At 35.2% G+C, this 20,204-nt stretch overlaps 1 protein-coding gene across 10 annotated transcripts in view; it reads right to left on the reverse strand.

Annotated features, from left to right (window-relative positions):
- The window catches only part of AXDND1 (axonemal dynein light chain domain containing 1), a 65,746-nt gene that overhangs the window by 22,288 nt on the left and 23,254 nt on the right, over nt 1–20,204 (reverse strand). For 7 of the 10 annotated variants that reach the window (XR_004526045.2, XM_073803808.1, XM_073803812.1 and 4 more), the window contains 8 exons: nt 17,266–17,386; nt 13,249–13,350; nt 11,927–12,090; nt 10,327–10,402; nt 7,850–8,084; nt 6,653–6,854; nt 5,756–5,849; nt 256–455 (listed from right to left, as the gene is read on the reverse strand). Coding sequence is in view for 9 of the 10 variants with exons in the window: in XM_073803808.1 (XP_073659909.1) it covers nt 256–455; nt 5,756–5,849; nt 6,653–6,854; nt 7,850–8,084; nt 10,327–10,402; nt 11,927–12,090; nt 13,249–13,350; nt 17,266–17,386 (1,194 nt within the window). In the remaining variant the exon portion in view is untranslated. The remainder of the gene's footprint in view (nt 1–255; nt 456–5,755; nt 5,850–6,652; nt 6,855–7,849; nt 8,085–10,326; nt 10,403–11,926; nt 12,091–13,248; nt 13,351–17,265; nt 17,387–20,204) is intronic. The other 3 variants (XM_019918546.3, XM_019918548.3, XM_019918549.3) reach the window with 3 other exon arrangements.

The raw sequence follows: 20,204 nt of genomic DNA on the forward strand, positions 1-20,204 counted from the left end.
AAGCCATTAAGAAAACACCAAAATCTCATATTCCAACATGGCAGTGTTGAAGCTAGTTTAAAAACCGAACTAGCATTTCTTTCAAGGTTTTAAAACAATCTTTTATTGCTGCTACTTAACTGACCTTCTTTCCTCTGCTTTTTTTTTCCTTAATTTTTATTATAGTTGATTTACAATGTTGCTTTAGTTTCTCCTCCGTTTTATGTCACATTTAATCTTCAAAAGGAAAGTAATAAAATAACCAGATAGTTTCACCTGCTCAAATAGATGGAATATCGGGACAACATTTTTGCCAGGGCAATCGCATCTAGCTCCAACTTGGCAATTCCTAGGTCACGTTTTTCAGCACTTTCCTCCTCCAACTTTATGAGAGTATCTGGATCAGGAAAGTCAGGTACCATTAAAATCAGAAAATTTACCATCCATTGAACCATGGGTATATGCAATTCATCCATCTGTTTAAAAAAACGATTATAATACAAATGACCCATTTAAAATAAATCGAACAGTAAAAACCATATAAAAACAGAACTGATCATACCTGTGTCCAATTTTCAACAACACTATTATTCTTAATGAAATCAAATCATCACTACTCAACTACTGTAACCTTACTTTCTTTTGCTCACTATACTACATTAAACTACCCTCTTCTTTAGCTTGGTGAAGCATATTAACCAGTTAAGGCCACAGTTCCCACCAGTGTGCACCAAGGCATCCCAGGGCTTCACAGTGAGCTCTCAAGGATGCCATGGGATTTTAAATTCTTGAGGGAGATAATAATGATATGTGACACCTGTCAGACATAGCATGAATTTGACATGATTCAGTTTCAACCTTAGATACACTATATCACTTTTGATGACACCGTATCTTTGAAAGCTGGTTTTATTGGTGGTTGTGTGATTAAAAACAATTACTGTGTGAAAATCAAGGTGGGACAGGAAGTGAGGATGGCAATGTCCAATCTGATTTCAAGGTTAGAGAGGTTTTACAGTGCAAAAGTATATACATTCCATTAGTAAGTAATTTTGATTAAATGAGAATAAAAGGATTTTTTAAGTGGAGGCGGGGAGATGAGTGAAATACATGAGGAAGATTAAGAAGTAAAAACTTCCAGTCATGAAATAAATAAGTCACGGGGATATAATGTGTAGCATAGAGAATATAGTCAATAATATTGTAATACTTTGTATTTTGACAAATGGTAACTGAATCTATCATGGTGATCATTTTGTAATGTATAAAAATATCAAATCACTATGTTGTAAACCTGAAACTAATATTTTAAGTCAATATACCTCAATTAAAGTCTAATTAATTAATAAAAGGGTTTTTTATTTCAATGAAGTTAAACTGAGACACATTAAATTTTACAAAGTATCTTTGGGCAAACAACAATTCCAATTAGGCAGTGCCAAACCCCAAAAATGGTTAGAGGCACTCTGTAGGTAGGAGCTAGGACAGAGATTTCTACAGAGAAGACACTAAGCAAAGCAAAGCAATTATTTAATTGGCTGTAACTTCAATGTTTGCCTTATTTAGGAAAATTTAGTTATCTGGCTGTTATGAGAGTTGTTCTTGAGTTTCATTTTTTCATATTCGAGAGGATCTAGCTGACTGTTTTAGAATTAGTTTTCCTTGAGTTTCGTTTTCTTGGATTCGAGTGCATCGACTCTGGCTTTGGTTTGTTTACACAGGCTACTAAAAGCACTAAAGCCATGTCCAATGGTCTCCTTGTTTACCTATTTTAACACGTATTATAATATTTTTCCAAAAGTTATACTCATATTTAGGACATAAATATTTAGTAAGCTGTTTGAACCTCCCTATGTAATAATAAATTGGACTGTGTGGTAATTTTTTTGGCTTAGGAGTGTGAAAATACTGGGGCACCCTTAGGCACTGAGAAGAGAGAAAGTTTGGGAACCTTCGCAAACGGCTTTTGCTGAGGCTGGGTCCCAGAAATAAGATGTAAAAAACTTTATGAAATGCAAACGTCAACCATTCTCTTCAATGCCCTATGTAGTCCCTTTCTCTGGTGAGTTTCTAAGTGTTCTTCTTGGCTTAAATATAATCTACTTTGAGAAGAATTTTTAACTTTCACCGGACTTAATTTGCTCCTTATCCTATGTTGCTATAGTACTTTGTACATATCTCTATTATAATTGTTTGCATATCTGTCTCCTCATTTAGTCTGTGAGTCTTTTTAAGGCATGGACCATCATTTTATCCCTCAATACCACACACAGTACTTAGCAGGGAGAAAGTGCTTAATAAATGTTTGTTAAATTAATGAATAAAAATGAAGCTTGGTAGTCTATCCTTGTACTAAAACCCAAACTTCCTGCCTCAAAAGAAAAGGCCATAAACGACCTAAAGCAATCTTTTTATAAAAATAAATTTATTTTATTTATTAGTTTTTGGCTGCGTTGGGTCTTCATTGCTGTGCACGGGCTTTCTCCAGTTGCAGCGAGTGGGGGCTACTCTTCGCTACGTTGCACGGGCTTCTCATTGCGGTGGCTTCTCTTGTTGAGAAGCACGGGCTCTAGGCGTGCAAGTTTCAGTAGTTGTGACTCATGGGCTTAGCTGCTCTGTGGCATGTGGGATCTTCCCGGCCCAGGGATTGAACTCGTGTCCGCTGCATTGGCAGGTGGATTCTTAACCACTGTGCCACCAGGGAAGTCCCTAAGTAATCTTGATTAGTGTATTTTTACACCTGAATTAACACATCAGGAAAAGGGCAACTCTTCCTGAGAAAGAGTTTAAAAAACCACTACCTTCTTTCCACAAGCCAAAGATATTTTCCCCACTAAGCCCCTGCTGCTACTCAATTACATTAATTCTTCTTAGAGAATTAATTAATTCTCTAAACTGTTCTTTCATATACCAATGGCCTGGATGATACTGTCATTGAAATAACTCTCATTTTCGCTTACAAAAAATATTAATAAATCCTTAAACCACCCCTGTGAAATAAACACAAATATGTGTTATCTTCATTTCATAGTTATATTAGAGATTAAATGGTAGAGTCAAGGTCATGCAACAGGTCATAGGTGAATTTAAAATTAGAATCAAAATAAACACACTTTCACTAAGATATGGAATCATTCTCTTTAATTAGATGGAGAGTGAAAATGATAATTTATAAACCAGAGATTTACTGTGATTCTGATATAAAATTCTTAAGAGAAACTTTAAGATTAAGTGTTTTTTTATAAAACGGCTTGTTTCAAATTTACTAATCTTTTCAGGGATGGCAAGTGGCAACACAGCCATCTCCTAGCTGATATAAAAAAAAAAAATCACACTTAATTTTTCCCTTCAAAATACAATTGATGTTTAACAATGAGTAAAAGAAATTTACATTATGGAGCAGTCATTTTGAAAATGGAGAGTTGGAAGGATTTCCATCTTGGTATGATTTTGTTGCTGAAAATGATATATAGCTCACTTTTAAAAACTCTCAAATTTATATACTTGAAAATCTGGAAATATGTTTCTAATTCTTTTAAAATCTTACAAATAAAGTGTATCAACTGGTTGGGGATCTTTTGTTAGAAAAAAGAAATGCTACATTGCCTAATGTTTATAAGAACAACTGATTGACATTATGGTAGATGGAAAATTTTACTAAACAATTTGTTTTAAATCTTTACGTAACTGATTGATGGAATTGAAAAATGAGCATTATTTAATAAATACAGCCAATAATAAACTTCTTCAATTCGCATTGTTCTTTTGTGAGCTATTATTTCAGCAATGACAGTCCTTAAAAACAAGTAACAAAGTAAACTGAACTTAGGAGCAGAACTTCAAATGGCTTTATCACTAAGTATTAACCTGTGATTGTAAAACAATTATGAAGCCTGTTCAATCACATCAGTTTTTTTAAAACCATTACTAAAAATTATTTTAAATATTATTCATTTCATCTCTTTTGACTATTTGTTTTTATTTTATAATGTACCAAAAAGGTTAACAGAGAAATTCTCATAAGTAATTTAGAAATAACTTGTTCAAAGATTTTTTGCTGATAGAGATACATGATAAAAAAAAGATCACTATTTTAGACTGCCAAGCAGCACAGATTAGATGGAGTAAAGGTATAAAGAAAAAAACAAAACAAAACCAAAAAATCTGGAAGAAAATGGATCAGACAGGAAAATGAATGGTGGGTTAAAAAAAGATAAACTTTTCCATTTTTAAATACTTATACCAGTTAATATGGATACACACAGTTCCTCAAGGAATGTATAATCTTGCAAGTTTTCTAGGCAGCTTAACTATATTATAATGCTGTAGTGTTAAAATACAGAAGTATATAAAATATAAAAATGAGAAGTATATAAAGGTACTTTCTAAATAATTCTATATTATAAAAATTGAATTCCACAATATTAAAAATTGAGAATATGATTCCCCGGAGATAATCCCCAATGGTTAGCTGAGTATCCAATGGTAAACTTACCGAAGAAGGGGTTAATGTAGCAACACCATAAAACATCAACAATGCTGGAATGTTCTTTGTTACTTCATTCGAGAAATATTTATTGAGTTCCACTAGGTGAGAGGCACTCTCCTACCCTTTTTCTTCTTAATTTTGGTTGTGTTCTAAGTCATAGAAATTTCTCCCAAGCCTGGGGATCCCCTGGATCCATACTTCCAGTCTTAACATATTTGCTCCTCAACTCTTGATGTCTCTATGTTCACAACGTGCTCATAGACTGTGATATAATGCTTCATAAGTAGTATTCCCATACAACATGCTGATCTCTGCCTTTCAAATTCCCAATTTAAGCAATATTAAAATTAATTAAATTCATTTTATCAATTTTGTAAGGTCAAATATTTGCATATTAAGTTTACTTATAATAAGAGATTCCTGTATAAATTTAGATTATAATTAAGACTAGGAAGTGGAAGTAAACGTAAAAAACTAAGACATCCTTTGGAAATTATTATTTCATGATGTGCTAGTTAAGAATTCCACAGGTTTAGTTCTTCAGAATTGCAGGACAATTCCCTATTTGTTCAAATAACTGTAGACCAGTAGTATTGTAGCATCTTGTCTTTCTTCTTAGAAACATGTTTCTGTCATTCCTTCAGCCAGTCAAGGGCACCAACATAAATTCTTAAAATGATTAATGCTATTGAGGGAAAATTTTTTTGGTATACCGAGTAAAGAGTAAAGATAATAATTAGATCTCAAAAACTTTTGATCATCTGTGAAGCTTCATTCCAAAGGCAGGAACATACTGCAGTTAAAAATCCACTGAGGTTTCCCTGGTGGTGCAGTGGTTGAGAATCTGCCTGCCAATGTAGGAGACACAGGTTCGAGCCCTGGTCCGGGAAGATCCCACGTACTGCGGAGCGACTGGGCCCATGTGCCACAACTAGTGAGCCTGCGTGCCACAACTGCTGAAGCCTGCATGCCTGGAGCCTGTGCTCCACAGCAGGAGAGGCCACGGCAGTGAGAAGCCCACACAGGGGAGAGTAGCCCCTGCTCGCCACAACTAGAGAAAGCCTGCGCATAGCAACAAAGACCCAACGCAGCCAAAAATAAATAAATAAAATGAATAAATTCATTAAAAAAATCCACTGAAAATCATTTCAGTAATTATATTATATAAGTTCCCATTTTTCCCTCCCAACCTCCTGCTTCAATTGGATAGGCATGACTTGGTTTTTCCTTGAAGAAAACTCCCAGCCAAGGCAAAAAATAATCTAACAAATTCCTACAAGTACATACTTGGCGCTGAAGTTCCATGTTACCATTGTTAACTTCATTGCCTATCTTCAAAAGCCATTGCTGAATCATGTTAAATATATGTGCTTGGAGTACCCTGAAGGAAAAAGCAAGTAAAATAAAGATAAGTGACTTACTTAAGAGTATGAAAGTAACTATTGGATAAAAGAAAGGGTTTTATTTGGCTGGGGCTAGTAAACTTCAGTGTGTACAACTGTTTGAGAGCTCAGAGAAAGGTGAATCAAATCCCTGAATTATCTTGTAGAATGGCTACTCACTGACAGCCTCCCTAACCTCACGAGGGTTAGGTGTAATGCACTCTGGACAATGCAGACCTTACTTTCAGTGTTAGACCTCTACTGTAAAGACTTATTACACTCACTCCCTTTACATTTACTTCTAGACCACTGAGGCCACAAAATGAGAAGAATGAGTTTTAAAATCCTCTCAAGAGATCAACTTCCAACATGACAGTGGGAGGAGAAAAGGTGACCCGCTCTCCAGTGAAATTAGTGAAAATTACTAAAACAAAACAAAAACCATTGAAAGCTTCTGGAAATGGTTCTAAGGACAAACAGCAACTGAAGAAACTTATATTCAAGACAATTTATGAAGATTCAGTAGGAAAGGCAAGAGTCTATGGTATTTGAACCGAAACTACTCTCGCTCTTCCCCTTTTCAGCTCAGGGAGGCAGAAACTCCACCCTAGACTGCTGTAGTTAAGAACCCAGGACTCCCTCACCCTCCAGCTCCCAGTCAGATGGCTTTCTTACTTGGAGGAAGAGGATGTCAGAGTTTTTTATCTGACCCCAAATACCCATTGCTGAGGCGAAGTACTGAGAAAATGCAGTTGAGACGTGGGGATTCCCTTCTACCCAGCAGAGAGCTATGGGAACTTACGAGCCAGAATCCACATCTCTGTACTGCGGAACAGTACCAATAACGTTTAACGATGCATCCAACTGAGATTTCATTTCATTAATTTTTTCATTAAGTCCCTCCCATTCTTCAAGAAGCAGTTCAGGAAACTCCAGCAGCCTTTTCAACTTGAAAGAACAGAATTCAAGAGAACTAACCAAACTTGGAAGAATTTTAGAGATACCTGGAAAAGTGAGAAAAGCATTAACTTTTAGAAGTATTTGTAAGTCTACTATCAATAATAAATTATGAAATACTCATGGGCAGGGGCATATCTTTTTCCATTTTCTTATTATCCTACAGCTTGCCTAGCAGAGAATCTTGCAAAGAGTAGTTCCTAAATAAATATTTAGTGAATAAAAACTATGTAATCAGTGCTTTTCTGACTGATGGACTATTTCGTTGATAACAGTTTTTACTCTGTCTTCTCCTCTCAGCTGAGAATGAAATGCATTAAACCCAGAAACCATGAACTGCAGTTTCTGTTAAAGGTATTAATTCACTGAGTTATCCTGTTAAGAAGACAATGATGAAAAACAGCTTCTTCATGATTATAAGATAGTTAATAACAGAAACTAGAACAGATATAGTTCTTGAGTCATTTTTTCGGTCATTGTTCAGGTTTACATGAAGTTTATAGTTTTGGTCTGAATAACTATCAAGTTTGGATTCTAATTTTTGACTGATTCACTGTGAGATCATGGCAAAATACCCTCTCTATACTTTTGTCTAAACTCATTTGCAAAGTAAGAAATGAAAATGCTCCCATCTCAGAGATATATAAAGAGAAATAATTTAAAAACAAACTTTTTCTTGTCCTTGATGAAAATATTCTCACTACCTTCATCAGTAAACTTCAGTCTTTCAGGAGTATTCAAAATGATTTGTTAATTTCACTCTCATTCATCATTTTGACCTCCTCTTTTATTTTAAATCATTTACCACCTGGTTGCATATGTCTGTGAATATACTAAAAATCATCGAATTGTATAAATAGATGAATTGTACTGTATATGACTTATATCTCAATAAAGTGATGCTCCATGCTTTATTTTCCTTGATTTTAAAAACTATATGTATTATTTTGTTTTTAATATTAATTGTATTGAAAATAATAATTACTATTAAAATGCTTTCTATTGTCAAGCCATCTCATTATCATTGTTTTTTTTTCCTTACCATTATCCCCATTTATTCTTATTTCAAATTCTCTGTAGAGTCTTCCTGTACTTTTCACAATTTCCTCCATGTGCTTCTGCTCTGGTGGTAACTTTCCCTCCATACTTTTATGGCGACTAAATATCCCAAGCCCAATATCTGCCCAGCTTTCCTGTAAATGTTTAATTATCTTGAGACAATCATATTTTGACATTAGAAGATCCCCAGAAAATTTGTCTTTTTCTTCAGTCAACACCTAGAGAGTGAAAGGGGGATGAAGAAATAAGCACATTATTCACTGATTTCATCAAAGTCTACTCAGGTGACTCCTAAATATTTTGGAATTACATATCTTATTATTATTTGTCATACCATTTCTTCATATGACATATATTTTATTTTCAAAGTTAAATTTAATCAATTTTGATACTCTGTAAGATAACCCATAGTTTACCAGGGATGAAAATAATTATATTAAATCCTATATAGGTAAAAAAATTAGTGATAGGCAATTAAGTCTCACAGAGCTGAGCATTTTAAATTACTATTTGCTTTGGTAAGGATGTAATATTTCTGTTTACATGATCCCCACTAAACTGGGAAAGTTCATAGAATGTATAGGTTTTCATTTATCTTTTTAATCCCAAGCCCAAGTGCTATATCTGACATATCAATAAATATTTGTGGAAAAAATAAAGGGCAACCTATATATAAAGACTGCCATTATTTATGACTCAGATAATGGAAACAAATCACCCACACTTATCAGTAATCAGTATAGGGAAGCACTGTAGCAGAGCAATTAAGGGTAAGAATTTTGGAATTGGAGAGACATGGACTCAAATTCTGACTCAGCCATTTACCATTTACAGATAACTAAGGCAAGTTAACATTTCTAACCTTCAATTTCCACATCTGTGAGATGGGGACTATAAAACCTGCCTCATGTGGATGCTATGAAGAATATGTAAAGCAACATGTGGAAAGCACCTTCAGCCTGACAAGTTAATGAATGAGAATTATTATTATTCCTACTAAAAAAAGAAGCATGATTTTTTTCAATTTTATCTATGCAATGTCAAACAGATAAACAGTAAAAAAAAAAAAGTCACTAAACTAGCTATGTTTTATATATGACAACAAACATCTTCAATTCTTAGAATATTCTGCTCAAATCATTCCAAAAGAAAAGAAAATGGTTTCCTGGGATCTGGATGTGATTTCATTAGGTCATGAGTTTGATGTTCACACTGGAGGATTTCAGTATCATATATTTTCCCTTGTCAGACTACTATAACATGATAGTAATTTGATTAATGAAACCTATTTTCAAAGTTTGAACCCTTTTAAAAAGATGTTATTAATAAACAAAGTGTGATATATACATACAATGGGATATGATTCTACCTTAAGAAGGAAGGAAATTCCGATATATGCTGCAACATGGATGAACCTTATGGATATTATGCTGAAGGGAATAAGTCAGTCACAAAAGGACTAATTCTGTATGATTTCATTCATATGAGGTTGCCTGGAGTAGTCAAATTTATAAAGACAGAAAGTAGAATCGTGGTTGCCAGGGGCTGGGAGGAGGAGGAAATGGGGAGTTATTGTTTGTTTAATGGGTAGAGTTTCAGTTCAGGAAGATAAAAAAGTTCTGGACATGAATGGTGGTGATGGTTGCACAACAATGTGAACGTACTTAATGCCACTGAACTGTACTCTTAAAAATGATTAAAATGATAAATTTTATGTTATGTATATTTTACCACAATTTTTTTAAAAGATGTTATTAATTTTAAAAGTCCAATTTGTCCTAAAGAAAAAAGCCAGGTAGGGACTTCCCTGATGGCTGGGAATCTGCCTGCCAATGCATGGGTCACGGGTTCGATCCCTGGTCCGGGAAGATCCCACATGCCACGGAGCAACTAAGCCCATGTGCCACAACTCCTGAGCCTGTGCTCTAGAGCCCGCGGGCCACTACTACTTAAGCCCTTGTGCCTAGAGCCCGTGCTCCACAACAAGTGAAGCCACCGCAATGAGAAGCCCATGCACCACAATGAAGAGTAACCCCCGCTCGCCACAACTAGAGAAAGCCTGCATGCAGCAACGAAGACCCAAAGCAGCCAAAAATAAATAAATAAATAAATAAATTTATTTAAAAAAAAGAAAGAAAAAAGCCAGGTACATGAGAGGCACAGATGTTACTTATGTCTGACAATTAGATGAGAGAATCAGAACTACCCTAACTGCCACCCAAGTGTCTTTTCCCAATTTTTTTCTGGCAGCCTAACTTTGACTCGAAAATCTAAAATAGAACAGAAAATAGAATCTTTAAGAGTATTTTTAAAAGCCCCTGTAGTCTTGATGCTTTCCTTATCTTTCGTAAAACCTAGTACGGCATTTTTAAAGGATGAGATGTGACCCAGTTGTAGGTGAAGAGTGACAAGTTTACAAACAGCATTTTGATTACCAAGCTGTTTACTAGAAAGTCTTACCTTTTGCCACTGCTTTAAGTCTTGAACAACTGATTCAAATCTATTTTCTTTACTAGGGGATAGAATGCCTTTTCCACTGAAAGAAGGAAAAAGAGCAAGAGCATGGTCTCATAACAATATATAAACAAAGAAAATCATGAACCCACACATTTATAACAATTAATAATGTTTCTCCCTGATGATTTTCCCAAATGCCTTTCAGGTTCAGCCTCTCCCTCATAGGCATTTATTTTTAAATTTACAAATATAAATATAAATTCAGACACTAATCAGACCTGAGTAAGCAACTTACAGGGTCAGAGGCCATGACAGTATTAAAGAGTGGTCTCTGGGTCCTCAGCACCCAAAATTAGGTCATCATAAGAATGATTCCTGCTGAACACAGCAGCCAAAACAATATATAAATAGAAAGGAAGCCTAAAGAACAATTAAAACTCAACATTTAGGTCAGGAGCCCCAACTTCTGTTAAGAGTTTCCTTTAATATCTTTTGAAGCCTCACAAGGAGAAAGCTCTTGATAAAGAAGTTCCTGAGGAGAAAGGGAGAAGGGAACCACTGCCACCTGTGCTCCTCTCCCAGCTGAACGTCAACACACAGTAGAAGCGGACAATGGCAGCAGCAACCAGCTTGGATATGTACCAGCTTCAGCTTCCACAACTTCCAAATCTACTCACTGGGAAACCTCTTAGAGCAGGTTTCGATCCAGGCAGGTTGGGTTTAAATCCCAGCCTCCAGGATCTAATACCTGATGATCTCAGCTGGAGCGGATGTAATAATAATAGAAATAAAGTGCACAATAAATGTAATGCTCTTGAATCATCCCGAAATCATCCCTCCCAACCAGTCCGTGGAAAAACTGTCTTCCACGAAACTGGTCCCTGGTGCCAAAAAGGTTGCAGACAGCTGTCTTAGAGGATATGAAAAACTGAAACCGCTCTTCTCAATTCGAAATGGAAATGGTACCTAAATGTGTTTCCTCAACAGACAAAGCATCTTAAAGTTAAAAAAAAAAAAAAAACTTTAGAAATCACTGAGTCCAGCCTGCATTCAAAGTACGGATTCCCACTAACCTTGGCTGTGATGTAGTCATCCAGCCTCCAATAAACTACTTTGTTAATTAACAAAGGAAGGCAGCTTCTTCCATTATCAAATTTCTCTAATTGTTACAAGATATGATATCCAATCAGAATCACCCTCCTTATAACTGCCAGTCATTGATTCCACTTCTCGGCACATACACTATGCTACAGAATTTGCAGATGGATCCAGATATTCAAGTCTGCCAAGAGTAATGACATAAGTTGACTTGATTTTAAAAAGAGAGTAAAGAGAAGAAAAGAAGAGTTGGACTTAAGTGGAAGCAGCAGCAGTTGGGTACAGGGATCAAGATGATCAGAGATGATTTGCACCAGAAACTGCAAGACCATTCAAGCTCCTAGCAGGATTGTGCCCGTGTAAGGGCAGCTGGTTACCTCACCAAAATCAATGTTAGAGTAATTACAAGGTAAAAGAGAAACAAGATAAAAAGAGAGGAAGAATTGGACTGAGTTATCAAACATGACGTCATATAATCAGAAAAACAAGATTCTTGGAGACCCACGTATTATTTCTGAAGAACTGCTGCCATTTGACAAGGCCATCCTTAACACTTTGCAATTTTTCTCTTGTAGACTCTTCATTTTCTTCCACTTCCTGTTTAAATTTATTCACTAAGTTTCTCCATTTCTCCGTCAACTTCTGCAACAGTGCAACGTCTGCAGTGTCCTAGATAAAATGCATGGAATTAAACCACTTATTCATTTATTCATGTAACAAATACTTATTAGCATACACCAGGCCATTATTAATATTGCAATACTAGAGTCATATGTAGGAAATGGATCCAAAAATTGAAAAGATATTCCTTTTTCAAAATATCAGTGACACTATTACACAGTCCCTTTGGTGGTGAATTTTTCCACAATAAAAAAAGCATTAGGAACAAGATTTTTTCCTTTGCAACATGAGCCCAGTTTCCTCATAGGATTTGGCAGGCAGTGCAGTACATTGGAAAGAACAGGAATTTCAAAGCCAGACAGAACCAAATGTAAATCCTAGCCATTGACTGGCTGTATAATGTTGGGGGATATTATTTAACTTGAAATTAATTTTTCTTATCTATAAAATAAAGACTCTAATATATATCTCACAGGACTGTTACAAGAATTAAATGAAATGAGTAGTGTAAATGGTTTGGCTCTAGAAACATACTAAATGCCACTTCCTTCCTTTTCAACCTAGTGTGCTCATTGAATTGTCCCATAATATTGCACAGAATGCATCAATAATGCAATTATTTCAATGAACACAGTTACATTTTTGCTTAAGCACTATAACTCTATAAGTAACATCTGCAGTGTTATTAACTTAGACAAATTGCTTAAATTGCTCTAATTATTACAGACAAATGTAAAGAAGGGCCTTTATTCACTTTTCCTTAGATTTTTCATTTTGCCCCCAATAAAGTACAAATATAAAACTATATGTAAAATTTAGTCTATAAATTAGGGACTTCCCTGGTGGCGCAGTGGTTAAGAATCCACCTGTCAATGCAGGGGACACGGGTTCGGCGGGGGGGAAGATCCCACATGCCGCAGAGCAACTAAGCCCGTGCGCCACAACTACTGAGCCTGTGCTCCAGAGCCCATGCTCCACAACAAGAGAAGCCACCGCAGTGAGAAGTCCACACACGGCAAAGAAGAGTAGCCCCTGCTGGCCACAGCTAGAGAAAGCCTGTGCACAGCAATGAAGACCCAACACAGCCAAAAGTAAATAAATTAATTAAAATTTTTAAAAATCTATAAATTAACAAAGGCTTCTTGTAGTTTCAACCCTCAACAGTTGAAGTCTCTTTTCCCATGACTTAAGTGAATTGAGCTTTACCTTAGTTGACAGCAGTATGATGAAATGCTTAGTATATTTATTCCAGCCTTTTTCATTGAGGTAAAGTCTTTTAGCCAACATGACTTTATTTCTTTCAATTACCTATTTTTAGAAAGTACTAAAATTAGGAATCTAAAACATTACCAAACCATTGTAATTTATTAAACCCAAACCAATATCACACACCAATTTTTCACTGAATCATTAATTCAATAACAATTTCTTATTTAAATCATGAACTAGGGGCTTCCCTGGTGGTGCAGTGGTTGAGAGTCCGCCTGCCGATGCAGGGGACACGGGTTCGTATCCCAGTCTGGGAAGATCCCACATGCTGCAGAGCGGCTGGGCCCGTGAGCCATGGCCGCTGAGCCTGCGCATCCGGAGCCTGTGCTCCGCAATGGGAGGGGCCACAACAGTGAGAGGCCCACGTACCACAAAAAAACAAAAAACAAAACAAAACAAAAAAATCATGAACTAACTTGAATCATAAATTCATGTTTTCTAAAACTACTGAACTGGAACCAAATTGAACAAAGTATATAGCAGAGGTTCTCAATTTTATCTCAAAACCCCTTTATACTCTTAGAAATTATTGAGAACTCCGAAGAGCTTTTGTTTATATGGATTATATCTATTGTTATTTATTGCATTGGAAAACTGAAATTATTTAAAATATGTATTTGTTAATTCACTTAAACATTAATAAGCTCATTATATATTTAACATAGTTTTTCTGAAAAATAACTACATTTTCTAAAACAAAAAAAATAGTGAAAAGTACACGCAGTTTCACATTTTTACAAATCTCTTTAATGTTTGCTTTAATAGAATAGAGCTGGATTTTCATTTGCTTTTGAATTCAATCTGTTGCAATATCCCATACCATGTAGCTTCAAGAAAAATCATATCAGAATGAGAATGAAAAAGGCAGAAGATAACTCAGTGTTACAATGACACTAGTTTTCACCTCATGAAGGGTTTTATGGACCTTCAAGGAGGTCCATGGACCATACTTTGAGAACCACTGATATACTGAATCAATTATATAGTCATTCAGTGAATGACTGACTGTTCAAGACACTGTGCACATATCGGTGAACAAAGTCCTTATTTTCAGGGAGTTGACATTATAGCTGTTATTTCCTATTAGGGATGATCCAACACAAAGCCCCATTAATTCAAGGTATTCTTCTACAGAAATCTCTTACCACTGGTCAGTTAGTTCTCTACTGTTTGAATACTTCTAGAGTGAGGGAACTCACTTGTCATCTTTTTTTCTCCTACTGAACACGCTAGCTCCCAGATTTGTTTCTTTTTTCTTTTAAACTGAGGTACAGTTGATGTACAATATTATATAAGTTTCAGGTGTACAACATAGTGACAGTTTTTAAAGGTTATATTCCACTTATAGTTATTATAAAATATTGGCTATATTCTCTGTACTGTACAATGTATCCTTGTAGCTTATTTATTTTATACATAGTAGTTTGTACCTCAATCCTCTACCCTATCTTGCCCCGCCCCCTTCCCCTCTCCCCACTGGTAACTACTAGTTCGTTTTCTGTATCTGTGAGTCTGTTTCTTTTCCAGGTTTGTTTCTTATGTTATATATTTACTTTCACAGTTGTTTTCTCTGGACATGTCAATGTCCCTTTTAAAGTTCTGCATCAGAATGGAACATCTGTGTCGTAGATGAGGTCTGACTATTAAAGAGGAAAATGGTATAAAAATTTGAATCTGTTGAGGGTCATAATTTATTGTTAATATTATAATTTCCAGATGTGAAATTAGGCAACCAACCAGCAAACATTTTAGAAAAATAGAACACTGTATTGTGGGACATTACTACTTTCCTAAAGCATCACTATAATTGTCCACAGGCTGCCATATTTCAAGTCAGTTGTCATCTTGGGTACCAAGGTAATAGAACCAAAGCGAGTTATCAAGTGATCGTAATACAGTTACATTATGTAAAAAAAATAAGAACCACTTTCCCTAGTTTATTAGTGTATAATTAAAGTTGAAAGTTTTAACATGTTCACAAACAACAGAAATAGAATTCTGGCTCATACTCATAGGTTCTGGTGGAAAAAAGAGCCCTTAATTGGACAATAGCCAGCTATCCAATAGAGAATAAACAAAAGAAAACAATGTAACTTTTCCTTTTCAAGGCCCATAATAGAATAGCTGCATTATTCATCAATTAAATATACATCTTTGGGCTTCCCTGGTGGCGCAGTGGTTGAGAGTTCGCCTGCCGATGCAGGGGACACGGGTTCGTGCCCCGGTCTGGGAAGATGCCACATGCTGTGGAGCGGCTGGGCTCGTGAGCCATGGCCACTGAGCCTGTGTGTCCGGAGCCTGTGCTCCGCAACGGAAGACGCCATAACAGTGAGAGGCCCGCGTACCGCAAAAAAAAAAAAAAAAAAAAAAAAAAAAATATATATATATATATATATATATATATATATATATACATATACTTCATTTTTTTAAATTTTGTCTACACGGAAACAACCTAAATGTCCATAAGCAGATGAATGGATACAGAAGGTGTGGTACACACACACACACACACAGTGGAATATTACTCAGCCATTAAAAAGAACAAAATAATGCCATTTGCAGCAACATGGATGGACCTAGAGACCATGTGAAGTAAGTCAGACAGAGAAAGACAAACATCATATGACATCACTTACATGTGGAATCTAAAAAAAAAAGTACAAATGAACCTATTTACAAAACAGAAATAGAGTCAAAGATGTAGAAAACAAACATGGTTACCAAGCGGGAAAGAAGGGGTGGGAAGGACAAATTGGGGGATTGGGATTGACATATACACACTACTATATATAAAACAGATAATGAATAAGAACCTACTATATAGCACAGGAAACTCTACTCAGTACTCTGTAATGACCTATATGGGAACAGAATCTAAAAAAGAGTGGATATATGTATAACTGATTCACTTTGCTGTACAGCAGAAACTAATACAACATTGTAAATCAACTATATGCTAATAAAAAATTAATTAAAAAATTAAAAAAATTTTTTTAAGATAGATATATATATACACACACATACAATGAAATATTACTCAGCCATTAAAAAGAATGAAATAATGCCATTTGCAGCAACATGGATGGACCTAGAGATTATCATACTAAGTGAAGTAAGTCAGAAACAAAGACAAATACCACATGATATCACTTACATGTGGAATCTAAAACATGACAAAAATGAACATATCTACAAAACAAAAACAGACTCACAGATATAGAGAACAGACTTGTGGTTGCCAAAGGGTAAGGGGGGTTGGGGAGGGAATGATTGGGAGTTTGGGATTAGCAGATGCAAGCTATTATATATAGGACAAATAAACAACAAGGTCCTACTGTATAGCACAGGGAACTATATTCAATATCCTCTGATAAACCACAATGGAAAATATGAAAAACAATGTATATATATGTATAACTAAGTCACTTTTCTGTACAGCAGATATTAAACACAACATTGTAAATCAACTGTACTTCAATAAAAATTTAAAAATAAAATAAAATTTTGGGAACTTCCCTGGTGGCGCAGTGGTAAAGAATCTGCCTGCCAATGGAGGAGACATGGGTTCAAGCCCTGGTCCGGGAAGACCCCACATGCTGCAAAGCAATTAAGCCCATGCACCACAACTACTGAAGCCTATGCACTCTAGGGTCCGCATGATGCAACTACTGAGCCCACGTGCTGCAACTACTGAAGCCCACACACCTAGAGCCCATGCTCCACAACAAGAGAAGCCACCACAATGAGAAGCCCGCACACTGCAACGAAGAGTAGCCCCCACTCACTGCAACTAGAGAAAGCCCACATGCAGCATTGAAGATCCAATGCAACCAAAAAAAAAGTAAAAAAAAAAATTAAAATAAATAAATAAAAATTTTGTCTAGATTATTGAAACTGTAAAATGAAACTTTATCCAGCCAAAAAATAAGTTACGATTTCAGATGAACCAACCTTTACGGACAATTCATATGTGGCTGAGCTCCAGATATCTCTTTCTGCCATTAACTGTTTAATATCACTCTCCATCCTTCCTCTTTGTAACGTATATAAGTCATGATATTCTTCTACAATTCTAAAAGAAAAATTTAAAAACAGCTATATAAATACATATTTAAAAAATAATTTTGTTCTAAAGTAGGCAGTTTGTGCCTTTAAAACTCATCACAAGGTAATTATGGTATAACTTCTGGATATATTAGTAACACTAATATACACTGAAATAGAAGAAAAAATACTCACATTTCATGAATAAATCTTACAAAGGTCCTAAAGTAAAATGTTCAATGTATTGTTCCCTGCTCTAAACACTTTTCATCATATTCTTCTTGATTCACTAGAATTTTCACACCATGGTACTCCAGTGGTATAACAACACTATATCTAATGAAAAATTCTGAATACAAGTAGTAGTAATATAGCTGTTTTTCTTTTTTTTTTCTCACAGAATTTAGGATTCTTTATTAAGAAGAGACAAGTGCACAAAGCCCAATAATTGTGAGCTACATTTTAAAATTATATATAATTAGTATAAGATTTAAAGAAATTCTCCACCAATCAACCAAAAGCTTAAGTATAATTAAGTACATTTTTCTTAAATCTTTTTTCTTCTTGTTTACCAGAACATACCTTTTCCTTCTAACTTACACTGAAGCTTCTTTTAGAATTAAAATCCCTTCTGAGGTTAAATACAAACACAGAAGTTAGAAAGTGACTGGTAGCCTTTCACAAACCTTTTGAAAACACTTCCTCCTAAGGAACATTAATTTTTCTGTAAGAATAAAAGGTCAGTGACACAAAATTCTTCTAATTTTGTTGAAAGCCATTAATCGCCAACATCAGTTCCTAAAGCCTCCTTCTATTTGGAGGCATCCACTTGTGCAAACTGAGAAAAAATTAATCACTGTAGGTGGCACACAGATGAATGTACATATAAAAATTCAACAAGCAATAACCTTAAGAGTTATGCACTTTACTATCTAAAAGACCTCAATTTTAAAAAGGGAATTAATGACCCTTATTTATCTTTTTTTAAAATATCTTTATTGGCGTATAATTGCTTTACAATGTTAGTTTCTGCTGTACAACAAACTAAATCAGCTATATGTATACATATATCCCCATATCCCCTCCCTCTTGAGCCTCCCTCCCACCCTCCCTATTCCACCCCTCTAGGTTGTCACAAAGCATCAAGCTGATCTCCCTGTGCTATGCAGCAGCTTCCCACTAGCCACCCATTTTACATTTGGTAGTGTATATGTGAATGAGTCTTATTTATAACAGTCAAAGAAAAAATTCAGAAACAACCTTAATGTCCAACAACAAGGGACTGGCCAAATAAAATATATAATGCAGCTCTATGATGAAAATACTCTGTAGCTAATTAAAGATCATGTTCTTAGGACTTCCCTGGTGGCGCAGTGGTTAAGAATCTGCCTGCCAATGCAGGGAACATGGGTTCGAGCCCTGGTCCAGGAAGATCCCACATGCCACGGAGCAACTAAGCCCATGAGCCACAACTACTGAGCATACGCTCTAGAGCCCACGTGCCACAACTACTGAAGCCTGCACTCCTAGAGCCCATGCTCCACAACAAGAAAAGCCACCGCAGTGAGAAGCCTGCGCATCTCAACAAAGAGTAGCCCCGGCTCACCGCAACTAGAGAAAGCCCGTGCGCAGCAATGAAGACCCAACGCAGCCAAAAATAATTAATTAATTAATTTAAAAAATAAATAAAAAATAAAGGTCATGTTCTTAATACTCTGGTACATAGGAAAAATTTTTGTGTACAACATAAAACAAGAAAACCCAAATGACAATAGTACATATTCAGTTTATATCATTTTTATAAAAAATATATAGAAAAAAGAAAAATATATTGAAATATTAATAGTAGTTAACTTTAAGAGAATTGTGAATGTTTTTAATTTTCTTATTTATGTGTTTCTGTATTTTCCAAATTTTCAACAAAATAATTAGTCACTATAAGAAAAAAATATTACCTACAATATCTAATCACACACACACAAAATGAACCATCCTACTTCAGAACCATCAATGTTTAAAGAAAATGAGATTTTTTTTTCTCTCTTTTCTTCCCCTTCTCTCTGATTTTAGATGTTTTGTTCTGATAATCGACATTAGCACAAAAGAAATTCTAATTTATTTATTTTTTAAAGATTTATTTTTTTTAATTTTTTTATTTTATTTTATTTTTAGCTGCATCGGGTCTCCGTTGTGGCACATGGGATCTTCATTGTCGCGTGTGGGATCTTCATTGAGGCATGCAGGATCTTTAGTTGCAGCATGCAGCATCTAGTTCCCTCACTAGGGATTGAACTCAGGTCCCCTGCATTGGGAGAGTGAAGTCTTAACCACTGGACCACCAGGGAAGTCCCGAAATTGTGATTTTTTTAAATTTATTTTTGCTTGTCTGTGTTTTCTAATTTTCTTATAAGGCACATGTACTGCTTCTATGATAATATAATAATATTTTAAATCAACTAAATAAAAATTAAATGCAATCATATATATCTTTTGATACATACCCAAGAGCTTCCTAGTAATCAGAACTCTAACAGAAAACGAAATAGAATATGAAAATGAAATAGAATAGAGGTTAGCAAACTACAGCCTGTGGGTCAAACCTGGCCCACCACTTGTTTTTATATAGAACATGAGCTAAGAATTTTACTTTTTTTATTTTTTATATATTTGATTTATATTTTTAATGGTTAAAAAACAATAGGAGAATAATATTCTGTAACACAAGGAAATATTATAAATTCAGATTTCAGTGTCAATAAATAAAGTTTTATTGGAACACAATCATGTTCTGGTATTGTCCTTGGCTGCTTTTGCACTACAGTGGCACACATTACAAAGGAACAGTT

This window comes from Tursiops truncatus, chromosome 1 (genome assembly GCF_011762595.2).
Source record: "Tursiops truncatus isolate mTurTru1 chromosome 1, mTurTru1.mat.Y, whole genome shotgun sequence".
In the NCBI taxonomy this organism is placed as follows: Eukaryota; Metazoa; Chordata; class Mammalia; order Artiodactyla; family Delphinidae; genus Tursiops; species Tursiops truncatus.